The sequence below is a fragment of the Pseudophryne corroboree genome, chromosome 1 (assembly GCF_028390025.1).
Source record: "Pseudophryne corroboree isolate aPseCor3 chromosome 1, aPseCor3.hap2, whole genome shotgun sequence".
Taxonomy (NCBI): domain Eukaryota; kingdom Metazoa; phylum Chordata; class Amphibia; order Anura; family Myobatrachidae; genus Pseudophryne; species Pseudophryne corroboree.
This window is the reverse complement of record NC_086444.1, coordinates 525,232,370-525,258,427: the sequence shown is the minus strand read 5'-3', so window position 1 is coordinate 525,258,427 and position 26,058 is coordinate 525,232,370. Positions and strand designations below refer to the sequence as shown.

Sequence of the window (26,058 nt, the reverse complement as noted above, 5' to 3'; positions counted from 1 at the left end):
CAGTTTGGACAGGCCTGCTTAATGGCAAAGTTGATACATCATGACTGTTTTATGGTACAATCATTAGCATAAAAAAACGCAAGCCTGCTCAGTCTTTTTTTGTTACTTATTCCAATTTTAAAGACCATGGGCTACATTTACTACTATGTGAGTTCATTTTAAGATGTAGCGTTGCCCATAGCAAACAAGCCAAAATAAAATTATTATCTTGTAGAAGTGGTTCCCCAATTGTAAAGATTAATTGTATTGGTTGTTATGGGCGACATCCCATGTTAAAGTTATGTTCCATCTTCGTCACTGTTACACCATGTTGGCATTCATTACCATCTTTTTGTTTTTTGTTTATTTTAAAGGGGTTTGGTCCTGCCTCCTCACACTGCATATCAACATCTTCCGAAGGCCAACATATCATAGCATTCCCACACTCCCTGAAAGCTGCCCTTACTAAATAAGTGCAAACAGGTTTGACTAGAACAATTAGTCATTTTGTGAATGTAACTTTCACACAACAAATCAGTGTGTCATTAGGCTGCATAACAAAGTGAAGCATGTGATTTGTAAGTGCAAATATTCAGACTACACAGGCCCAAGTGTAAAAGGCCAACAACATACTAAACTCCACTCAGGTCTAACTGTTTACCATAAAAACTAACACATATAAACCCTGTTGTCCTGGCAACCCTGGCTACCTAATGAGTGTCAACCTAGAGTGGACACACAAAACATTGCACACATACACACTGTACATATAATGACACTCACAAATATGTAAAGGCAACATGTACACCATGATGAAAATAACAAATATTTGTCCAGGGTCCAAGAATTCAAACAGTACAACACTGCATGTTTTGGCATTGTAAGTGTAAGTGGGTAATCATTTTTAAAAATCAAAAAATAAACTTACTTTCCATGGCAACATCAAGACTCCCTGAACGGTCTTCAGGGGCTTCCTCTGCCCATTCACTGGGTGGGGATGTTGGCTGGATGGGGGAAGGCGGCTGGATGGGGGAAGGAGGAGGGATTGGGGAAGGAGGAGGGATTGGGGAAGGAGGAGGGATTGGGGCAGGAGGCTGGATGGGGGAAGGAGGCAGGATTTGGGCGCAAATTTCAGAGGGGGGGTCTGATTGAGAGGGCGAGGGGGGCGGAGAGAAAGTTAAGGCAATAGAGGGTGAGGGGGGTTCAGATGGGGATGTAGAAGTTGAAGGAGAAGGGGTATGGGAAGGAGGAGAAGGGGTCCCAGAAAGAGATGGAGAGGTGTGGTGAGAAGGGGAATGGAAAGTGGAGTGGGCCAGGGAAGCTGAGGGGGACTGGGAAGCTGATGGGGACTGGGAAGCTGATGGGGACTGGGAAGATGAGGGGGACTGGGAAGATGAGGTGGACTGGGAAGCTGAGGGGGACTGGGAAGCTGAGGGGGAGTGAGAAGGGGAGGGGGAGTGAGAAGGGGAGGGGGAGTGAGAAGGGGAGTGGGAGTGGGAAGGGGAAGGGGGCGGAGAGTTGTGCCGTTGTTGTCCTAGAATGATATTATTGACAACATTTGTTTTACATGAGAAATTACATAGTATTCAATTTGTTTTTTCAATGTTCTGTTCCATGTTAAATTCATTGTTTTTTTTTAAAGAAAAGCAAACATGTTAAGATCCTCTTCATGTTGGCCACAGCAAACAAAATGAGTCCAAACTTTTACTTTGAAGCTCATTCCTTAATCTAGTCCATTGAGTCATCGTGATTGGTCTAGGCAACATCACCAGATTACTATTCAAGGCACCTTATTATATAGCCAGCACTGATCAAGTATTTTGGTCCAGTTTCCTGGCTGCTTCTTATTTCTTGAAAACATGCACTTGTTTGGTGTCTGCTACAGTCAGTACTGTTTTCCCTAACCACACACACTGTCCTAATTTCCAAAAAAGGACACTGAAGGTTGCAATTAGCCTACCACTTACTGTAAAATGTGGGTAATTCCAAGGGGATTACAGCAGGAATTTAGTTTGCAATTGGCCAAAAGCATGTGCACTGCAGGGGTGGCAGATATAACATGTGCAGAGAGAGTTAGATTTTGGTGGGTTTTGAAATTATGGGCAGGGTAAATACAGGCTGCTTTATTTTAACACTGCAAATTATTTTGCAGATTTAACACACCCCACCCAAATCTTACTCTCTCTGCACATGTTACATATGCTTCCCCTGCAGTGCACATGGTTTTGCCCAATTGTTCAATAAATTCCGGCAGCACAAAACTTGGAAATTCAGCCATTCGCACAATTTATGCAAATAATCTTATGTAATGTAACTTACTTCGTGTATGCAGAGCACGGATTTGCTGGCGGATCTCCGCCAACAAATCGGGAGTCCTCCTGCGGAGATCACTCCACCTCCTCTCAAGCTGGATGATTGTCCGCCTGCTGCGGACGCGAGTCCGCAGCAGGCGGCGGACCTCCGCGTAGGCCTCGCGCTTCACCCGATTGGGGATGAAGCGCCCAACGCGGCCTACGCGGCGGTCCATCACCGCAACCAGCACGCGGAGCTCCCGCCTGGTGAACGGTGCTGCACGCATCATGGCAATGGCGTTTTCCTTATTTGGGCATATATTTATAGTGTCTGTTAGCATGTGATTGGTCCAAAATCTATGTTGTCATTTCTAATAACTTTATTGATCTTTGCAATGCTGTGAAGAGCAGAGTGTTATTTCGCACGAGCGGAAATTCGCATTAGCAGAAGCGAAAATTTTTATAAAACCACATTTTAAAAAAAAAACACACACAGAGACACAGAGTTTATTTAAAATTACTATACATATCTGTGTACTCACCACAGTTCGTGTGATCATTCAGCTGGACAGTCACAAAGTGTGAAACATTGAGTATCATTTGTTTGTGTGTTTGGTTACATAATCAGGATTTGAGGATATAAAACAAATAAGGACACTATTTAGCAACATTACAGTATTTTAATTTCTAACTAAACATTGTAAGCTTAACGTGATTTTGGATTTAGAAGAAAAAAACAATTACCCATTCCAACACAACAAAAGCCTTACCCAATCACTTTACAATATCATACAAAATGACATCATTGTTTAAAAAACATAAGCATACTGTGTTGTATTATTTGTTCAAATAGAAAATATAAAAACACTATACCTGAAATATTCGGCAACAATTCTTGCCCTCACTTGGCTCCCCCTCCGTGTCACACTCCCCCCACCGAAGCGTCGACCAACCCCTGGCTCCTCATCAGGCAATTCCTCTGCCTGAGGAAGCTCTACACTACTCCTTACCGCGATATTATGTAGTATTGCGCACAGGACCACTATTTTACTTGCCATCTCCGGCGAATACATGATGTCGCCACCAGTGCGGTGGAGCACACGAAACCGCCCTTTAAGGACACCAATTGTGCGCTCCACCAGCTGCCTAGTGGCAGTAAGCGCGGAGTTAAATGCCATCTGTGGTCCTGGCCTGGGATTACGGTAAGGAGTCATGAGCCAGGGGGTGCAAGGATATCCACGGTCTCCTGTTGGAAGAAAAGCCAAAATTTTGAAATATTAAATTTGTCAAGTTACTTTTTTTTGAAAAAAATATTTGAGCAACAACTCACCCAATAACCACATGTCTGCTCGTTGACTTGATCTTAATCTCTGCCATATCCCTGATTGTCTAATGACATATGCATCATGTGAACTTCCAGTAAATTTTGCATTCAGGGAAAGGATCTGGAGGGATGGCCCACAAACAACCATTACATTCAGAGAATGAAACAGTTTCCTGTTTCTATAAATTTCTTCATTATGTCTTGGTGGCTGAATAGCAACATGTGTGCCATCCACAACCCCAATAACATGTGGGAAGCGACTACCACCTTCCTCAAATTGCCGCTTCACCACATCTAGGGCACCAACATCCAAAGGCATATCAATGAATTGCTTCACCCGCTTTAGGAAAGCCTGGCAGACACGCCGCAGGACCTTACTGAACTGGCCCTGCGACATGCCAACCAGGTCTCCCACAACATGCTGATATGAGGCTGTAGCCAAAAAATGTAACACTGCAAGGAATTGTGTCAATGGTGGTATTGCTGTAGGATACCGAATTTCAGACTCCAGATCACTCTCTATTATGGAGAGAGTGTCTAGGATTAGATGTGGTGGCAGCCTGTATCTACGCACCACCACATCATCTGGCATACCAAAAAGTAGGACACGGGTTCGGAAAATTGGTGGCCTAGCACGCCTCCGTTGCCTTGGTTGATGAGGAGCCGGCTGTGGTTGTGGGGCTGGCGGTTGGGGTGGGAGTGCTGGCGTGGGTTGGGGAGGTAGGGCTTCTGCAGCAATAAATATTGACATAACACACTTTTTTGAAAAAGAAAAAAAACGAGGTGAAAAATACAAAAACAACTTATAAAAAATATTCAAACAATAAATGTTGTAAAAAATGTTGGGGAAACTTACTGCAGGAGCGTACATTTTTTCTGTGTTGAATTCATGGCCAAAATGTGAAATTAATAAAAAGATTTTAAAAAAAATATGTTATTTTTACAAATAAAAAAAAAACAAAATTAAACATTTCTGAGCATCAAATACATCACAAACACCAATTAAAAAAACAAAAAACAAAAACAAAAGCATTTAGTAGCTAGTCCAGGAAAGACAAACACTACTTTGCAGATCAATCCTGGGAAACAAAAATTCTATTTTAGACAAAATGGAAAACAAACAGAATCACCACACTTTTAAGAAACACAAACAGCAAACCAAAACACAGGCCAAGGGCACTTACCTGCTCCAAAAAAAAGAAAGACTTGGTGTTCAGTAGCACACCCAGAAAATAAATGAAACCAGGGATATTTCTCCCAAAAGCAAACACCTACAAGAGAACACAAATGACAGTCAAAAAACAGCATACAGACCATTAAAACAAACAGGCACCAACACAGGCCAAGGGCACTTACCTGCTCCAAAAAAAAGAAAGACTTGGTGTTCAGTAGCACACCCAGAAAATAAATGAAACCAGGGATATTTCTCCCAAAAGCAAACACCTACAAGAGAACACAAATGACAGTCAAAACAAAGAAGCACAGGTTTATTTTCACAAATGGACTTGCAAAATAGTTATGTTTTTAAAATATTTAAAACAATACATTTTTATAAAAAAATTTTAACAAAAAAAAAAAAAAAAAAACAAGAATACTCACAAACGAAAAAACGCATAACAAATGCAACACTGTCTAGATTCAAAACGCAAACAAAATGACAAAGGTATGCTTGACAATTACTCACTCTGCAAATTCCACAAGCACCTTCACGCACAAGCCAACAAACAACTGAAACTCCAAACTACCTACACTCACAGCGTGCAAAGTAGGCCCTTAAATAAGCAGTGCAATCATTAACCAGAATAACAGTGTACAGCTGTGTGAATTAACGATTCGCACGTAGGTATATAAGCACACACCTCGGCGTACACACGTCATCACAAACATGGCTTCTCGTGAGCAAATCGCTGCAGAGATGGACCGCATTGCAGAGCAGGAGATGGCATTGCGGAAAAGACGCATAGATTGCCAACGGCGCATGCTGGAATACGCCTCTGCGGATGTTGAAGAGGCAGGACCTAGTACTCTGCAAATGTCTGCTTCTGAACCACAACAATTGACTGGGGATACTCTGCCACACACACAAAGTGACCAAACTGAGGGAGAATTGGCTTTAGCCACACAAACACAACAGACAGAAGCTGCTAGTGAGGAGGAAGATGGTGATGAACAACAAGAAACCTCACAGGCTACCTCCAGACGGAAGAAAAGACAGCCTGCATTCACTAAGAGGGAGTTGCGTGTCTTGGTCACGCAGGCCATGTCCAAAATCCATAGAGGGCCAAAAAACATGGGGGCTGCTTCAAAAGAATGAATCTGGAGAGACATCACCAAATCTGTGAATGAAGTTGGCTCTGTCGTCAGAACATCACAGGAAGTGAGACGACGGTAAGTGCATATTGACAGTCCTTTTTCTGTGCTAAGTTGACTAAAAAATGTAGTTACATGTGATCAGAGGCGGGTTGGCCATAGTGTTTACAGGGAAGATTCCCGGTGGGCCGGTGCATCCACAGGGCCTGTTCTGTTTGAGGACATGTGGTCCTTTTTATAGACATAATGAATAAGATGCTAAATAATTTGCATATGTGAAAATGACTTTGCCACTTAGCCTGTGATTGCAGATGATCTAGTGTATGCTCTGTCTGCCTGCTTGGCTGACATATAAGACTGAGTGAATAGTGATTGGGATACGGTTGGTGTAATAAGCAAGAAAATATATCTTTCTAAAGAATTATATAGTTTCCTAAATTCTGAATGTGTATCATATAATGTGCTAATAATATTTAATTTTATTTCTTTTTAACTTCCCCCTTGATGCTGGACATGCCCACTATCTGGAAAGTCATGGGGGTAGGGTGCTGCTGCCATGGCCCATGGCTAGATCTTAAACCCCTGATGCTGCCCATGTGGGGCCACTAGTACAAATTTTTCCAGGGCCGTTTTTTGTTCCCAATCCGCCCCTGCATGTGATGTTATGTCTAGCAAACACAAGCAGAACACGTGTCCTATATATTAGCTTAGACAAATAATAAGACTCTACTTTGTCCCTCTTTCACAATACATATGTAGGTGGGCCGACTTCAAATCCCGCCTGAAGGCAAAGAGGGCAGCGGAGTGGAATGCCTCAAGGGCTACAGGTGGAGGAGCACCTGTCGCTGTGGAGTATACTGACTTGGAGGAGATGGTGATGCCCTGTGTCAGTTATGAGGAGGGCCAAGGGGTGTCTCATATGGACACGGACCTGCCTGAGATCCTGACGGGACATGACTTGGAAGGTAAGTTTACACATTTATTTGTCTGTAATTTTGACAGTATTTATAATAATAAACTAATTTTGTATCCTACTTTTTTCCCACACATTCTTCTATTTGCTTGCCACAAAACACAGCACAGGGGGGTGAACAGTTTGAGTCACAGGCCGGTTATGTGGTTGAGGCTGAGGTGGAGGGACCTAGTGAGTCTGGCAGTGTGGGCCAACAAATCCCACCTCTGCAGGTTCCTACTGGCCCCCCCACCCAACCCTCTGCTATCCCGGAGATCCTGCTTGAAATCGCTAGGTATGGTGAGAGCCTAAATCGGTTTCAAGACGGGGTCATCCGGGAGGTAAGCCAGATAGCTGTCCGGCTCACTGAGCACCGAACCTGTGTTGAGCAAGGTGTTGCTCAACTCTGCCAAGGTCTGGCAGAGATCAGGCAGGGCCAAGAACAACTTGCCTCCTCATTCCAAACCCTTGCAAATAACATCTTGCAAGGGCTCCAGGCCATCGCTGTCTCCCTTGCCCACAGTGGCAGAGAGCCACCCACATCGGCTCCCTCCCCTGCCCCTGCCCAGGAAGAACAGCCCACTGGGCAGGCCCAACGAAGGTCGCTCCGCAGACCTTCCAAAGAAGAACAGCCTCAGGCGGGGAGAAAAAGAAGAAAATGATGTCTCTCCAGATGGGCAGCACCCATGTTTTTGATGTTGCCTCTCTGTATTTTTGGAGTTGGCTTGTGTGACCAGAATGGATAACTCCCTCTTAGTGAAATGTATTTTTTCTGTTTGGATGTATTGTAGCCTGTGAGTTTATGTGTATAAACACCAGAGCCATCTTCCTCTTACTAGTGTGCTATGTATTGTTGTGTTTGTGTGGTGGATCCTAATTCTTTCTCATTTGGTTTAAAATGTGTGTGTGGCAGGGTGTGTCATGTTTTATTTATGCTTTAAATATATACTTTTGTCAGAAGCAGACTTTTGCAGAGTACTGAGTTCTGCTATCTAATGATTGTCAGTGCCATCTGCTTGCTGCTTGGTCCATCTCTGCCTGTGCGACTCATGTGGAGCCATGTTTAAATGTTGTCAAAAAATTATATAGTAATAAAAAATATATTTCAAAAATTTGAGCAGTTTCTTCCAGGTAATGCAGTTCCAGAAAGATTAGGTCAGCATATAGACACTTGTAGACCAATCTGCTAATTCTCCTTAAAAATTGAAAAAAAAAAAAAAAAGGTATGCTTTGCACCACACTTTAATGTCCATATTAAGTAAACAGACACGACGCTTTTTATAAATATCTAGGGTCAACAGGACATCATTTCAAACATTGTCAGATATTATAATCAAATATTATTGTGACTTTTAAGCCTAAATTAAAGTGTATGCTGCATTATGTTGGTGTTGGTTTATTTTTAAACAATTATGCAGATTTCAAACACTTTCACAAAAATTTTCATTTGCTTGTATTTGGGAGTCTTACACACATTAAAACAAGTTTTAAAAAGGCTTACACAACAATTTCCAAAAAAAAAAAAACCCTTATTTGGCAGTGTGTGAGATTTCTATGTGAGTAGACTAAACATGTAATGTGTGTTCAGACAATTGCTGGTTGGTAACTTTCATCTGCTCATTAATTAACAAGTAATTGGACATCAGATGAATGTGATATCCAATTAACTGCTAATTACTGCATACACACTTGTACCAGTACTTCGCAAATGTAGAGTAACTGCAGACCTACTCTGCTGCTGCGTGAATGTTGCTACGGTTTCCTATGTTAGTTTTAACAGCGACAATGTTTATTTGCTAAAAACACGCCCATTGCGAGTTGCATACTCCCACACTGTACGCCCACTTTCACGCCCATGTCGGAGCATTGCGAAGTCGCGCCTCCGCAACGCCCACGCCACTCCTCGTTTTCGGTTGCCAGTTACGGCTTTTTTTTTTCTAAGTAATTTTGCACAGTTGTCGTACGTATGTACTCGCGCATGCGTAATCACGCATTTGCGCATGCGCAGATACTTACATTTCGTAAATTTGCGATGCGATGACTCTTAGCGAACAACTCGGAATGAGGGCCTGTATGTATTGATGTCTGCCAGTTGAGCCAGGATCTCCGAGCGATAGTAAGCCAAGTCCAGAATGATGACTCCGCCCCCTTTGTCTGCAGGGCGGATAATTATGTCGGTGTATGATCCCAAATTCTTGAGGGCCGTCCATTCCTGCCTAGAAAGGTTGTGATGATGATGTTGATCCACCCTGGTGTACTTGCTTGAGGCTTCATCAACCAAGCGGATGAATGATTTGATGGAGGGATTCGTGGACTGGGGATCGAAGGAAGACTTACTCCTCTTGTTCATAAATGGTTGAAAGATTGATGGAGGCGTGGGCTCCTGGGGCGTATGTTGAGCAAAGAACTCTTGTCTCCGGAGTTTCCTGGCGAACTGGTAAAGGTCAATTTTCCAATCTAGGTCTTTGTGCTGGTTAGTAGGGACGAAGGAAAGTCCATTATTGAGGACGTCTATTTCAACAGAAGTGAGAGTGCGATTGGACAAATTGTAAATTAAATTTTGTTCTTTGCTGCTCGTTCTTTTAAGTCTAGTGTTCTGCCTGCCCCGGCGGGTGGGTGCCCTCTTCTTTTGGAAGTAGTCGGAGCTGCCTGGTCTAAAGGGAGCTCTCTCAGTAGCTATCTCAACTTACTGAGGGCACCGGGCACAGTGACATCAGGAGGAGTGCCAGGCTATTTCTGCTTCACGTATCCTCAGGAGACCGTTGTTCTGACGTCCCCTGCTTGAGCCAAGGCACCCCAACACTTCAATTAGTCCTTATATATACCTGATTCTGGATGTATGAGCAGTCGCCTCACCTCGCTGCAGCACTTTGTATGTATCAGCACTGGCTGTGTTGAATCACTGATATCACTTTTTCATCAGCACGCAGCACTTTTCAACTGCAGCTAGCACTTTAAGCACTTTTTTGCACTTGTCAACGATACTGTACACTGCACGGCTACAGCTATGAATCCTAACACCTCTTCAGCAGCCACGGGAGACGTCAGGGGCTACAAGCACCTCAATATAGCTAAAGAAGATTTGTACAGCTTTACGGACGAAGATGCGGATCGGCTACGCTTCAAGGAACAACTATCCTTCTCAGACCAACAGCAAAGCCCTGACAAGCTGTACCAGCAGCTGTTCAAACTCAAACGGAGGGAGATAGATTTTATGCTGCATGGCATTTCTCTCTCCGATTACCATAGGGAATGTATGATTCCCAGGGGTTTCAGGGTTAGGAACTCACCCACCAAAGGAAGGTTCAACCGCGACTTCTGCAATAAATGGGTCGGGATTACTAACAAATGCAGCCTTGATCTAATGCTGCTGGTGATCGAGGAGGCTGGCAGGGAGTTGAGGGCAGTCAAAGAAAAAATCGTCTCCTTCGAAACAGATAATTTACCCGCTCTTCATCAGGACGAGTCGCAGAACTGGATACAGAAATTGCGCACCCAATGCGACAATTACCGCAGGGACTTAATTAAGTTTAAGAAAAACAAACTTAACATTGTCCAAGAGGACTACGACAACAATAGGGTATACAGGTGGCTAAAGGGAGGAGGCTTCGGTAATCCCCAGGCGTCCCGTTCAAGATCCAGACAGGGTTGGCGTTGCCACAGAGAAAACACTTCTAAATCTGCAGTATCATCTAATAGTGACAGCGAATTCGCTGTGGCCGACTCGGATGGTTCTCAAGAGTTATATGCTGTCCCTTTAGACCAGGCAGCTCCGACTACTTCCAAAGGAAGAGGGCGCCCACCCGCCGGGGCAGGCAGAACAGGAGACTTAAAAGAACGAGCAGCAAAAAACAAAATTTAATTTACAATTTGTCCAATCGCACTCTCACTTCTGTTGAAATAGACGTCCTCAATAATGGACTTTCCTTCGTCCCTACTAACCAGCACAAAGACCTAGATTGGAAAATTGACCTTTACCAGTTCGCCAGGAACCTCCGGAGACAAGAGTTCTTTGCTCAACATCTGCCCCAAGAGCCCACACCTCCATCAATCTTTCAACCATTTATGAACAAGAGGAGTAAGTCTTCCTTCGATCCCCAGTCCACGAATTCCTCCATCAAATCATTCATCCGCTTGGTTGATGAAGCCTCAAGCAAGTACACCAGGGTGGGTCAACTTCATCATCACAACCTTTCTAGGCAGGAATGGACGGCCCTCAAAAATTTGGGATCATACACCGACATAATTATCCGCCCTGCAGACAAAGGGGGCGGAGTCATCATTCTGGACTTGGCTTACTATCGCTCGGAGATCCTGGCTCAACTGGCAGACATCAATACATACAGTCAATTGGACTGTGATCCCACTGCAACTTACAAGCAGGAATTGGACTCCATTTTGGCAGAGGCACATGTACAAGAACTCATCTCTGACAGATTACATAAGGCCCTTCTGCAGAAGTTTCCAGTGGTCCCAGTCCTCTTTACTGTGCCCAAAATTCACAAAAACCTACTGACACCCCTGGTCGCCCCATCATCTCAGCGCGCCAGTCTCTATACCAACCGGTGTCCCAATTTCTGGACTGCATCCTACAGCCTCTCGTTCTGAAACAGTCGACATGTTTGAAAGACACTACTTCCTTCTTACAGTTACTAGAAGGATACGGTACAGTCCCAGAAGGGGCGCTCTTATGTACAGTTGACATCTGTAGCTTGTACACAAGTATTCCGCATGCTGATGGCCTGGAAGCCATGAAAGCGTTTTTTTTTCTGAGAAAATGGCTGATGTAGATCTGGACCTCTTCATGACTTTATTGGAGCTAACACTCACTAGAAACTACTTCCTGTTCGACGGCCGGTTCTATCTACAGAGAACCGGCTGTGCGATGGGCAGTAACGTGGCTCCTTCTTATGCCAACATTTACATGCTCAAAGAAGAGGCACAGATGTTTTTTCAAGATTGCCACATAGCTCAATCCATTGCGCTCTTTACCAGATACATAGATGACCTATTCCTCATTTGGACAGGAGGTGAAGCATCCTTGAAAACCCTGCTGGAATCCATTAACTCCAGAGTATCCCCAATTAGGATCACTTACCAATGGTCCTCCTCAACCATCAACTACTTGGACGTCCAGGTCACTGTGTGTTCTGGTAAGTTACAGACCAGTGTATACAATAAACCTACGGACAAAAACACCCTCCTCCGGGCCAACAGTCACCACCCCCAACCACTAAAGTTGGGTCTCCCGAGGTCCCAGATGATCAGGGTCGCCAGGATCAACAGTCAGCCAGAAACATTAGAGGCTGAATTAGACAGAATGATCCTTAGATTTATTGCAAGGGGATACGAGTGTTCCGCCTTAGAAGCCACCAAACGTGAGGTGCTGCAGCTGCCACGGAGCAGCTTGATGCAAAAAAAGGATAGATCTATGGACAACCGAATCACCTGGACTACAACATATGACACCTCGAGTCCAGTGTTAAACAGAGCCAACAGGGCCCTTTGGCCTATCGTCTCCACTGACACCCGTCTTCCCTTCAGGCACAAGACTCCGATGATGTGCTACAAGAGGGGGCGCAACATCAAAGATATGTTGGTCCACACTGACATCTCCAACTTTCCCAGTGGGCCCCCTGCACTTCAGGGCAACACTTTTCTGAGAAAGAAACCTGGCTGTTATCGGTGCCTAGGCTGCACCACCTGCAGCCACATGCTGACGGGCGCTGCATGCGAATTGCTAGCAACGGGCAAGAAATTCTACATCCGCCATATGGTATCATGTACATCCACATACATTATTTATTTAATTATTTGCCTATGCGGCATGGGCTACGTAGGCAAAACCATCAGATCTCTACGCGAACGCATGGCTCTGCACCGCTCTGCGATAAAGGCAGCTATCGCTGGTAATTCTACCGACCAACCTGTAGCAAGGCACTTCCAGGAAGCCCGGCATCGGCTCTCAGATCTCAAGCACATTATTATAGATCACGTACCTAAATCCCTCCGGGGTGGTGACCGGGAGGGCCAACTTCTCCGAAAGGAAGCCTCCTGGATATTCAATTTGAATACCATACATCCAGTTGGTCTTAACGAAAGATAGTATGGAGTACTTTTGGGTAATCAGGTTTGATCTATGTTCATCAGTCCAGCGTGTACCAGGGGGCGAAGAAGCAAGACCACAACAGCCCGCTACAGGGCAGTCACTTTGGATCATATCGGACTCTCTGTGATTTATTAATTCACAGCCCGCTATTTACCTAGTCACTTTGGACTACTTTGGACTCTCTGATTTACCGACATTTTTTTGCATATTGCTTTATCCAGCTGTTTCAGATGTTAAGCATGTATATATGTATCTAGTAACAGTACCTACACCAACAGGATTTCCAATGCTCTATTATACTGTTCTTTTTCCTTCTCGGGTGTTTCCTCCCCTTCTTTCCAGTAAATATGCCCCATTCTGTATTTTTGCAGCACGAGCACCCTTGACTCTGTTCCATCTTTGGATCCTATGCACAGGGTTTCCAGCTGCTTGTTACCAACAATTTCCAACTTATGGGTCTAACCCTTTCAGGCTTAATCCCCCCTGTGCCAGCATAGCTGCACTTAGCACTCTTCCCCCCTACGGGACATGTGCGTGTGTTTAACTTTTATGTATTATGCTGCTGCCATATCCTTTACACATGCCTCTATACACACAGGTCAGCTGTTAGCCCAGCGGTGTTCTTTTAATATCACCCTTCTCTCTCTGTCTCACGCAGCCGCACAGTCCCCAGCACTTCAGCGCTTCACCCGTTGCTACGCAACGGACTGACACAGACACCCTCTGGATGCGCCTACACGTCATCGCACGGCGCCGCACAGCGCACATGTCGGGACCGCCGGTGGCTTCTCTCTTCAGGTTTGGCGGGCTCTGTCACTTTTTAGGTAAGCTTTTCTTTGTACTTACACACTCTCACATCTTGACAAAGGGGCTAGACACCCCAAAACGTTGGTGTACTATGTTGTGACCTTTTGAATACAATTCGACTTTTTACAAGACCTGGAGTACCGCAGTCTTCTTTCTCTGCCTATATATATATATATATATATATATATATATATATACAGACAAGTCAATACACAGTAGTTATAGAGTGCGCTCTACATCACAGGATACTGTCTGTACAACACAGGAAGGTCTTTTGCTATTTTTCTTAGACCTCCATATAGCCTGCTGCACCATGAAGGCAAATTCCTCACCAGTTATTGTGGTGTACCCATTATCCAGGCTAAACGTTTCTACATAACATTTTGCAATACTCTATGGGTACCCTGACCAGATACCGACCAACCAAGAACCTGACTTTGAGTCCCAACTTTTTCGTAAACATTGCTATCTTTACGACTGCCAGAAAGTGAGAACAACAGCCTATCACCTGCAAGGGAATGGACTTTGTGAATGAGCTAATCAGATGATCATCGAAATGCTTAGGAGCCTGTCTGCAGAGAACCGGGGCAAGTGATCCACATTATTGCCTGAACACACTTACTTATATAATAACACCACAAATTGGTGGGATGAATCTCATGATTGGATAGTCAATCTATAGGGCTATACACTGTTTAGGAGAGACAGACTAAATAAAAAGGATGGAGCGGTGTGTCTTTACGTAAAGCCGTTTTTAAAACCTGATATACGGGAAGATATTCAGGAGGGGACTGTAGACACTGTTGAGACATTATGGGTAGAAATTGCATGCGGGGAAAAATGAATAAAAAAGTTAGTATTGGGTGTATGCTATAGGCCGCCTGGTATCAATGCATCTGATGAGGAATTGTTACTAAAGCAAATTGAAAGAGCAGCAGGAGTAGGAGACATAGTAGTGATGGGAGATTTTAACTATCCAGAGATAAACTGGAAAAACGATTCATGTGATACTGCTAGGGGCAATATGTTTTTAAACACACTTAATGATAACTACTTAGTCCAACTAATTGAGGAACCAACTGGGTACAATGCTTTCTTAGACCTGGTATTAACAAACAATGGGGATTTGGTATCATGTATTATAGTAGGGGAACCCATAGGAAACAATGACCACAATATGGTCACATTCAATATCAGTTTCCATAAACAGCCCTATACTGGCTCAACTAGGCCTCTAAACTTTAGCAAAGCAAATTTTGAAAAGATGAGGGTATTTTTCAGGGATATTGAATGGGAAGGTTTGTTTTTAGGAAAAAATACTACGGAGAAATGGGAGGTACTAAAATTCCTGCTAGCTAAAAATACACTCAAATTTATTCCTATGAGCAGCAAAAAAAGGAATAAAAATCATAAACCGATGTGGCTTAACAAAAAGATTAAGGAACTTAAGGCAAGAAAAGGCGAGCATTTAAAAAATACAAATCTGACGGGGAAGCAGAGTCATTTCAGCACTATAAGGAATGTAACAAAATTTGCAAAAAGGAAATAAGAGCGGCTAAAGTAGAAACTGAAAAACTAGTAGCAAAGGAAAGCAAAGCGAATCCCCAAAATTTATTTAAATACATTAATAGCAAGAGATTAAAGAAGGAGAGTATAGGCCCTTTAAAAGACAAGTTGGGAGTCTTAAGCAAAAATGATAATGACATAGCGGACACACTAAATGAGTTTTTTTCAACAGTATTCACTAGAGAGGACCCAATTCAGTGTCTGACACACAATCTCAATAATGAGAATATCCCACTGATAGGTACTTATTTAAGCGAGGAAGTAGTCTGTGACCGATTAAAACATTTAAAGATTAATAAATCACCAGGGCCCGATGGTATTCACCCAAGGGTTCTAATGGAGCTTCACTCTGAACTGGCAAAACCGCTATCTTTGATCTTTAAGGATTCAGTTATAACAGGTATGGTTCCCAAAGACTGGCGTATAGCGGAAGTAGTGCCTATATTCAAAAAGGGAAGTAAAGCTGAACCAGGTAATTATAGACCAGTTAGTCTTACATCTATAGTGGGGAAAGTATTGGAAGGTATTCTAAGAGATAGTATTCAGAAGTTCCTAGAAGTCAATAAGGTCATTAAAAGGAATCAACATGGGTTAATGAAGGACAGATCCTGTCAAATCAACTTACTTGGCTTTTATGAAACAGTAAGCGCAAACCTAGATCAGGGTAAAGACGTGGATGTAAACTTTTTAGACTTTGCCAAAGCGTTCGATACTGTACCACACATGAAACTTATCTACAAGCTACAAGAATCAGGGCTAGGAAGCACAATATGCACTTGGGTCAAAAACTGGTTAGATAATAGGGAGCAGCGCGTTGTGGTTAATGGATCTTTTTCAACTTGGACTGAAGTGCTAAGTGGTGTGCCGCAAGGCTCAGTATTAGGACCGCTATTGTTCAATATTTTCATTAACGACCTAACAGAAGGTCTAGAGAGCATGGTGTCAATTTTTGCAGATGATACCAAATTGTGTAAGGCTATAAATACAGAGGAGGATGCCGAGTCTCTTCAGAACGACTTAGTTAAATTAGAAGCATGGGCAGCCAAATGGAGAATGCGCTTCAACACAGACAAGTGTAAGGTAATGCACTGTGGTAACAAGAACAAAAATTACACCTACCTACTAAATGGGGTAAAATTAGGGGATTCTGTACTGGTAAAAAGGACTTAGGTGTCCTCATAGATAGCAAACTAAGCAGTAGTACCCAAAGAATGACTGCAGCAAAGGCTAATAAGATATTAGCATGCATAAAATGGGGTATTGATGCTAGGGACGAGAGTATTATACTCCCGTTATATAAATCACTAGTGAGGCCACACCTTGAATACTGTGTACAATTCTGGGCACCGTACTACAAAAAGGATATCCTGGAGCTAGAAAAGGTTCAGAGGAGGGCGACCAAACTAATTAAGGGCATGGAGACGATGGAATACAAGGAAAGGCTTGAAAGACTAGGCATGTTTACATTGGAAAAGCGGAGACTAAGAGGGGATATGATCAACATCTACAAATATATAAGGGGACAATACACAGAGATTGCGCGGGACCTGTTTTTGGTTAAATCAAGACAGAGGACTCGTGGACACTCGCTCAGGTTAGAGGAGAGGAGATTCAGCACAATACGACGTAAAGGCTTTTTCACGGTAAGGACAATACGTGTTTGGAATTCCCTGCCTGAGGGAGTTGTAATGGCGGAATCTGTCACCACCTTTAAGTATGGGTTAGATAAATTCCTAATGGATAAGGATATCCAGGGGTATGGTGCATAGTCATGCATTATAGATACTATAAATAGGGATAAAATGCAACGGCTGACAGCAGCATTAGTCAGAAATTTTAGTCAAATCATCATGCATAGGAGACCACAAATAGGTTGAACTCGATGGACAATTGTCTTTTTTCAACCTCAGATACTATGTTACTATGTTACTATGATTGTTTCACCGGGTTAGCACCCTACTATTTCATGTTCGGCTGACAGGGCAAACTACCTAGAGACTTGGAACTAATCCCTGCAGTGATAGATCCTGTTCATGACGCCGAGTTGTAATAAACAGGTGTAATTAGAATGTCATTGGTGCGAGTAGTCGTACCTGGTTGTTCAGCTGCAAACATCAATGTTGACCTCTTCCGGACCTCACATAACAGGCTTCAGGCAGAAGGATCAAGACCCCCAGAAAACAACTCCAAAATAATCACCACATGTTAAGATGGTGAATGGAAATGTATATAACTGGCAAGATAACTGGTCACCACTATGGATTTAACTTAGTCAGGTTACATAATGAAATGCAGTAACAGCTGAAAAGGCATATACAATCATGTAGTACTAACATAACAGCAATATTGCGTAAAATTCAGACACACAAATTAAAAGAATACACATTTTTCAGCTAAGGTTAACAGTTCCTCAAAATTACTTGCAATATGTAAACTGACCCCAGAGTCAATGCCATGTCCACCAAAGGTTCAAAACTAGTAGCAGGACCTCAGAAAGTTCCCACACAGTAATGTGTTTTCTCACATATTAAGTCAACTGTAACTTTAATGAATCCAACTATGTAGTGCAGGGGTGTGTGAAGCAAAGTTAGTATCAAATCAGTGATGTGCACATAGTTCAGCTCTGCAGCTAAAGATACAATGTAAGATATGCAGTTCCTTAGTATACATGCAAGAGGAACTAATTAAGCAGGGAAAGAAAAAGTATTGCAGTTCTCTGGTGAGGGATATAAGGAACTGTTAGCAGTTTCTAGCAGAAGAAGAGTTAATGAAAATCCTGAGGCTTGTGGAACAACAGATACCAGCAAAGCTCCCTATGAGCCAGTTTGATTACAAGTCTTTCACTGATGCTGCCTGGAATGAGTTTCAGTGAAGCACCCTGTCTACACAGGTATCTCAGTCACTAACCGCTGGGTGCTGGGTAATGAGGCTGCACCCTTTTTTGCAATGCAATATTGTCTCCCTCTGTCTCTCTCTGAGTTGTCACAAGTGAGGTGCTGTGTGGTAGTCAGGATAGGTGATAATCAGTTGTGGATGGTTAGTGACTGCCTGTCAGGGGATTAACTAGCATTGATGGATGCTGAGGTTGGCCCTTTTATTGTGGCTGTCTGACTGGTCAGTTACTCATTGATGCGGTCCCTGGTTGAATTTTACTAATTAGCTGCTTGTATGATTATTGTGTCTCTGTGATACCTGTCTGTTGCTGGCATTCACACCACCTGTAGCTGCTCTCCATCTCCGAGGCATTTCAGTCAGCACTCTGCTCCTAAAACTCTCTGTCAATAGGACACTGGGTAGAAACTCTCTCTCTAACTCAGCAGATATAAAAGGCTGCTGTCTTTCCCCATCACCTCAGGGAGTTTCTATCTTTCAGCAAGGCAGACCAGCAGCATTTTTCCCTGCCATCTCCTCAGATTACCTCAGGAAACTCACTGTGGAAAACTCCACCCCTTCAGCTCTTCCTGCCCAACACTGGCCAATCCTTAGTGACCCAGGCTTCTCACTCTGCCTATATCAAAAAAGAAGCAAAGGAGGGAGCGCTATGAGAGTCTAATAGTTAAATTTATTAAAACAATATTTCAAATGCCACATAGCTCATAATGGATATAAAAAGGTCAATACATTTATTTAATAAAATAAGACATTGCAGCTGCAATATAACACCTGAATTGATAGAATTGTTATAAATTATCACTTTTGAGAACCAATATTGCGGCCGTGCGTCCACAGACTGTAAATTGTTATAAATGGGAGACTGATGATAGACACTTCTTATAGAAGCATTGCTGTTATATTGAGTATAAGTCTCTAATTTATTTTAACATATACAAGTCCCGTTGTATGAATTGGAAACGGCAAGGTTTGTCCGAGTAACCAGCGTCTCAATGATTAGGTCATGACCGTTAACACTGGACTGCTCATACGTACTGATCAGATGGGAGCCGACTTCTCTTGTTAGATGTTATCCGGTGAAGAGAAGGCCTTCGGTATTGAAGGCTGTACTGAGCCGGGTATGCAGCGGCTCAATGCACTCTGTGTACAGATCCTTTGACCGCTTGATGATTCTGTCCGTAAATTCCGGTAATGAGTAATGCACCCGACTGGAAAGATGCTAGGTGAATAAGCAGCAAGATGAAATCCTTAATAAGTGCCTTAACACGTTTCTCGGCCTCTAGCACTGGCCGTTTCTTCAGAAGGAAGTGAATTCTATCAATTCAGGTGTTATATTGCAGCTGCAATGTCTTGTTTATTTTATTAAATAAATGTATTTACCTTTTTATATCCATTATGAGCTATGTGGCATTTGAAATATTGTTTTAATAAATTTAACTATTAGACTGTCATAGCGCTCCCTCCTTTGCTTCTTTTTTGATATATTCAGACCTATTGGGGCAGCCCGCCCCAAATTAGTGAGCAGCTGTTAGAGTTTAATTGGGTTTTTGGTAATCATGGAGCGCCGATTCAACATCTATTTCTAGTTTGATTTTTTTCTCACTCTGCCTGGCTGCAGTCATTCACTCCTGGGTCCTAGTGCCTGTCAGATGGCTGTTACTGCTGCTGATATCACCCTGCAGCTATGGAAAGGAGGGCAACCTCACCCCGCAGTTTTGGTACAGTTTGCTGCAGGGTCCTGCGTATAGCATTGGCTCCTATATGGGCCAATAGTTGGCATGCCACATATTAGCCCTATAAAACTATGCATGTCCTCATGCAATTTTACTAATTGCTCAAAGTCACGCACAAAAGTCCTTTCATTTTAGCCAAGTAGCTCACATAAGCAATTGATGTTGCAACAAGGTAAGCATATACAGGGTTATACACTTCAAACAGATATATATATATACAGACAAGTCAATACACAGTAGTTATAGAGTGCGCTCTACATCACAGGCTACTGTCTATACAACACAGGAAGGTCTTTTGCTTTTTTTCTTAGACCTCCATATAGCCTGCTGCACGATGAAGGCAAATTCCTCACCAGTTATTGTGGTGTACCCATTATCCAGGCTAAACGTTTCTACATAACATTTTGCAATACTCTATGGGTACCCTGACCAGATACTGACCAACCAAGAACCTGACTTTGCATCCCAACTGTTTCGTAAACTTTGTTATCTTTACGACTGCCAGAAAGTGAGAACAACAGCCTATCACCTGCAAGGGAATGGACTTTGTGAATGAGCTAATCTGAGGATCATCGAAATGCTTAGGAGCCTGTCTGCAGAGAACCGGGGCAAGTGGTCCACATTATTGCCTGAACACACTTACTTATATAATAACACCGCACATTGTTTCACCGGGTTAGCACCCTACTATTTCATGTTCGGCTGACAGGGCAAACTACCTAGAGACTTGGAACTAATCCCTGCAGTGATAGATCCTGTTCATGACGCCGAGTTGTAATAAACAGGTGTAATTAGAATGTCATTGGTGCGAGTAGTCGTACCTGGTTGTTCAGCTGCAAACATCAATGTTGACCTCTTCCGGACCTCACATAACAGGCTTCAGGCAGAAGGATCAAGACCCCCAGAAAACAACTCCAAAATAATCACCACATGTTAGGATGGTGAATGAAAATGTATTTAACTGGCAAGATAACTGGTCACCACTATGGATTTAACTTAGTCAGGTTACATAATGAAATGCAGTAACAGCTGAAGAGGCATATACAATCATGTAGTACTAACATAACAGCAATATTGCGTAAAATTCAGACACATAAATTAAAAGAATACACATTTTTCAGCTAAGGTTAACAGTTCCTCAAAATTACTTGCAATATGTAAACTGACCCCAGAGTCAATGCCATGTCCACCAAAGGTTCAAAACTAGTAGCAGGACCTCAGAAAGTTCCCACACAGTAATGTGTTTTCTCACATATTAAGTCAACTGTAACTTTAATGAATCCAGCTATGTAGTGCAGGGGTGTGTGAAGCAAAGTTAGTATCAAATCAGTGATGTGCACATAGTTCAGCTCTGCAGCTAAAGATACAATGTAAGATATGCAGTTCCTTAGTATACATGCAAGAGGAACTAATTAAGCAGGGAAAGGAAAAGTATTGCAGTTCTCTGGTGAGGGATATAAGGAACTGTTAGCAGTTTCTAGCAGAAGAAGAGTTAATGAAAATCCTGAGGCTTGTGGAACAACAGATACCAGCAAAGCTCCCTATGAGCCAGTTTGATTACAAGTCTTTCACTGATGCTGCCTGGAATGAGTTTCAGTGAAGCACCCTGTCTACACAGGTATCTCAGTCACTAACCGCTGGGTGCTGGGTAATGAGGCTGCACCCTTTTTTGCAATGCAATATTGTCTCTCTCTGAGTTGTCACAAGTGAGGTGCTGTGTGGTAGTCAGGATAGGTGATAATCAGTTGTGGATGGTTAGTGACTGCCTGTCAGGGGATTAACTAGCATTGATGGATGCTGAGGTTGGCCCTTTTATTGTGGCTGTCTGACTGGTCAGTTACTCATTGATGCGGTCCCTGGTTGAATTTTACTAATTAGCTGCTTGTATGATTATTGTGTCTCTGTGATACCTGTCTGTTGCTGGCATTCACACCACCTGTAGCTGCTCTCCATCTCCGAGGCATTTCAGTCAGCACTCTGCTCCTAAAACTCTCTGTCAATAGGACACTGGGTAGAAACTCTCTCTCTAACTCAGCAGATATAAAAGGCTGCTGTCTTTCCCCATCACCTCAGGGAGTTTCTATCTTTCAGCAAGGCAGACCAGCAGCATTTCTCCCTGCCATCTCCTCAGATTACCTCAGGAAACTCACTGTGGAAAACTCCACCCCTTCAGCTCTTCCTGCCCAACACTGGCCAATCCTCAGTGACCCAGGCTTCTCACTCTGCCTATATCAAAAAAGAAGCAAAGGAGGGAGCGCTATGAGAGTCTAATAGTTAAATTTATTAAAACAATATTTCAAATGCCACATAGCTCATAATGGATATAAAAAGGTCAATACATTTATTTAATAAAATAAGACATTGCAGCTGCAATATAACACCTGAATTGATAGAATTGTTATAAATTATCACTTTTGAGAACCAATATTGCGGCCGTGCGTCCACAGACTGTAAATTGTTATAAATGGGAGACTGATGATAGATACTTCTTATAGAAGCATTGCTGTTATATTGAGTATAAGTCTCTAATTTCTTTTAACATATACAAGTCCCGTTGTATGAATTGGAAACGGCAAGGTTTGTCCGAGTAACCAGCGTCTCAATGATTAGGTCATGACCGTTAACACTGGACTGCTCATACGTACTGATCAGATGGGAGCCGACTTCTCTTGTTAGATGTTATCCGGTGAAGAGAAGGCCTTCGGTATTGAAGGCTGTACTGAGCCGGGTATGCAGCGGCTCAATGCACTCTGTGTACAGATCCTTTGACCGCTTGATGATTCTGTCCGTAAATTCCGGTAATGAGTAATGCACCCGACTGGAAAGATGCTAGGTGAATTATCAGCAAGATGAAATCCTTAATAAGTGCCTTAACACGTTTCTCGGCTTCTAGCACTGGCCGTTTCTTCAGAAGGAAGTGAATTCTATCAATTCAGGTGTTATATTGCAGCTGCAATGTCTTGTTTATTTTATTAAATAAATGTATTTACCTTTTTATATCCATTATGAGCTATGTGGCATTTGAAATATTGTTTTAATAAATTTAACTATTAGACTGTCATAGCGCTCCCTCCTTTGCTTCTTTTTTGATATATTCAGACCTATTGGGGCAGCCCGCCCCAAATTGGTGAGCAGCTGTTAGAGTTTAATTGGGTTTTTGGTAATCATGGAGCGCCGATTCAACATCTATTTCTAGTTTGATTTTTTTCTCACTCTGCCTGGCTGCAGTCATTCACTCCTGGGTCCTAGTGCCTGTCAGATGGCTGTCACTGCTGCTGATATCACCCTGCAGCTAGGGAAAGGAGGGCAACCTCACCCCGCAGTTTTGGTACAGTTTGCTGCAGGGTCCTGCGTATAGCATTGGCTCCTATATGGGCCAATAGTTGGCATGCCACATATTAGCCCTATAAAACTATGCATGTCCTCATGCAATTTTACTAATTGCTCAAAGTCACGCACAAAAGTCCTTTCATTTTAGCCAAGTAGCTCACATAAGCAATTGATGTTGCAACAAGGTAAGCATATACAGGGTGATACACTTCAAACAGATATATATATATATACAGACAAGTCAATACACAGTAGTTATAGAGTGCGCTCTACATCACAGGCTACTGTCTATACAACACAGGAAGGTCTTTTGCTTTTTTTCTTAGACCTCGATATAGCCTGCTGCACGATGAAGGCAAATTCCTCACCAGTTATTGTGGTGTACCCATTATCCAGGCTAAACGTTTCTACATAACATTTTGCAATACTCTATGGGTACCCTGACCAGATACTGACCAACCAAGAACCTGACTTTGCATCCCAACTGTTTCGTAAACTTTGTTATCTTTATGACTGCCAGAAAGTGAGAACAACAGCCTATCACCTGCAAGGGAATGGACTTTGTGAATGAGCTAATCTGAGGATCATCGAAATGCTTAGGAGCCTGTCTGCAGAGAACCGGGGCAAGTGGTCCACATTATTGCCTGAACACACTTACTTATATAATAACACCGCACATTGTTTCACCGGGTTAGCACCCTACTATTTCATGTTCGGCTGACAGGGCAAACTACCTAGAGACTTGGAACTAATCCCTGCAGTGATAGATCCTGTTCATGACGCCGAGTTGTAATAAACAGGTGTAATTAGAATGTCATTGGTGCGAGTAGTCGTACCTGGTTGTTCAGCTGCAAACATCAATGTTGACCTCTTCCGGACCTCACATAACAGGCTTCAGGCAGAAGGATCAAGACCCCCAGAAAACAACTCCAAAATAATCACCACATGTTAAGATGGTGAATGGAAATGTATATAACTGGCAAGATAACTGGTCACCACTATGGATTTAACTTAGTCAGGTTACATAATGAAATGCAGTAACAGCTGAAAAGGCATATACAATCATGTAGTACTAACATAACAGCAATATTGCGTAAAATTCAGACACACAAATTAAAAGAATACACATTTTTCAGCTAAGGTTAACAGTTCCTCAAAATTACTTGCAGTATGTAAACTGACCCAAGAGTCAATGCCATGTCCACCAAAGGTTCAAAACTAGTAGCAGGACCTCAGAAAGTTCCCACACAGTAATGTGTTTTCTCACATATTAAGTCAACTGTAACTTTAATGAATCCAGCTATGTAGTGCAGGGGTGTGTGAAGCAAAGTTAGTATCAAATCAGTGATGTGCACATAGTTCAGCTCTGCAGCTAAAGATACAATGTAAGATATGCAGTTCCTTAGTATACATGCAAGAGGAACTAATTAAGCAGGGAAATGAAAAGTATTGCAGTTCTCTGGTGAGGGATATAAGGAACTGTTAGCAGTTTCTAGCAGAAGAAGAGTTAATGAAAATCATGAGGCTTGTGGAACAACAGATACCAGCAAAGCTCCCTATGAGCCAGTTTGATTACAAGTCTTTCACTGATGCTGGCTGGAATGAGTTTCAGTGAAGCACCCTGTCTACACAGGTATCTCAGTCACTAACCGCTGGGTGCTGGGTAATGGGGCTGCACCCTTTTTTGCAATGCAATATTGTCTCCCTTTGTCTCTCTCTGAGTTGTCACAAGTGAGGTGCTGTGTGGTAGTCAGGATAGGTGATAATCAGTTGTGGATGGTTAGTGACTGCCTGTCAGGGGATTAACTAGCATTGATGGATGCTGAGGTTGGCCCTTTTATTGTGGCTGTCTGACTGGTCAGTTACTCATTGATGCGGTCCCTGGTTGAATTTTACTAATTAGCTGCTTGTATGATTATTGTGTCTCTGTGATACCTGTCTGTGGCTGGCATTCACACCACCTGTAGCTGCTCTCCATCTCCGAGGCATTTCAGTCAGCACTCTGCTCCTAAAACTCTCTGTCAATAGGACACTGGGTAGAAACTCTCTCTCTAACTCAGCAGATATAAGAGGCTGCTGTCTTTCCCCATCACCTCAGGGAGTTTCTATCTTTCAGCAAGGCAGACCAGCAGCATTTTTCCCTGCCATCTCCTCAGATTACCTCAGGAAACTCACTGTGGAAAACTCCACCCCTTCAGCACTTCCTGCCCAACACTGGCCAATCCTCAGTGACCCAGGCTTCTCACTCTGCCTATATCAAAAAAGAAGCAAAGGAGGGAGCGCTATGAGAGTCTAATAGTTAAATTTATTAAAACAATATTTCAAAATCCACATAGCTCATAATGGATATAAAAAGGTCAATACATTTATTTAATAAAATAAACAAGACATTGCAGCTGCAATATAACACCTGAATTGATAGAATTGTTATAATTTATCACTTTTGAGAACCAATATTGCGGCCGTGCGTCCACGGACTGTAAATTGTTATAAATGGGAGACTGATGATAGATACTTCTTATAGAAGCATTGCTGTTATATTGAGTATAAGTCTCTAATTTCTTTTAACATATACAAGTCCCGTTGTATGAATTGGAGACGGCAAGGTTTGTCCGAGTAACCAACGTCTCAATGATTAGGTCATGACCGTTAACACTGGACTGCTCATACGTACTGATCAGACGGGAGCCGACTTCTCTTGTTAGATGTTATCCGGTGAAGAGAAGGCCTTCGGTATTGAAGGCTGTACTGAGCCGGGTATGCAG

At 42.9% G+C, this 26,058-nt stretch overlaps 1 protein-coding gene across 2 annotated transcripts; it reads right to left on the bottom strand.

Annotated features, from left to right (window-relative positions):
- Positions 1-1,108: 1,108 nt before the first annotated feature.
- Positions 1,109-4,467, bottom strand: LOC134913191 (putative nuclease HARBI1). 2 transcript variants are annotated; one of them, XM_063919972.1, is made up of 5 exons: positions 4,451-4,467; positions 3,601-4,351; positions 3,144-3,516; positions 2,813-2,834; positions 1,109-1,513 (listed from the first exon to the last, which is right to left on the bottom strand). In XM_063919972.1, the coding sequence occupies exons 1-4, from the start codon at positions 4,463-4,465 to the stop codon at positions 2,831-2,833; spliced, it is 1,143 nt and encodes a 380-aa protein (XP_063776042.1). In that variant the 5' UTR covers positions 4,466-4,467; the 3' UTR covers positions 1,109-1,513; positions 2,813-2,830. The 2 variants fall into 2 exon arrangements, with proteins under 2 accessions (XP_063776042.1, XP_063776035.1); XM_063919965.1 differs by lacking the exons at positions 1,109-1,513; positions 2,813-2,834 and having other exon boundaries at positions 3,017-3,516.
- Positions 4,468-26,058: the final 21,591 nt, after the last annotated feature.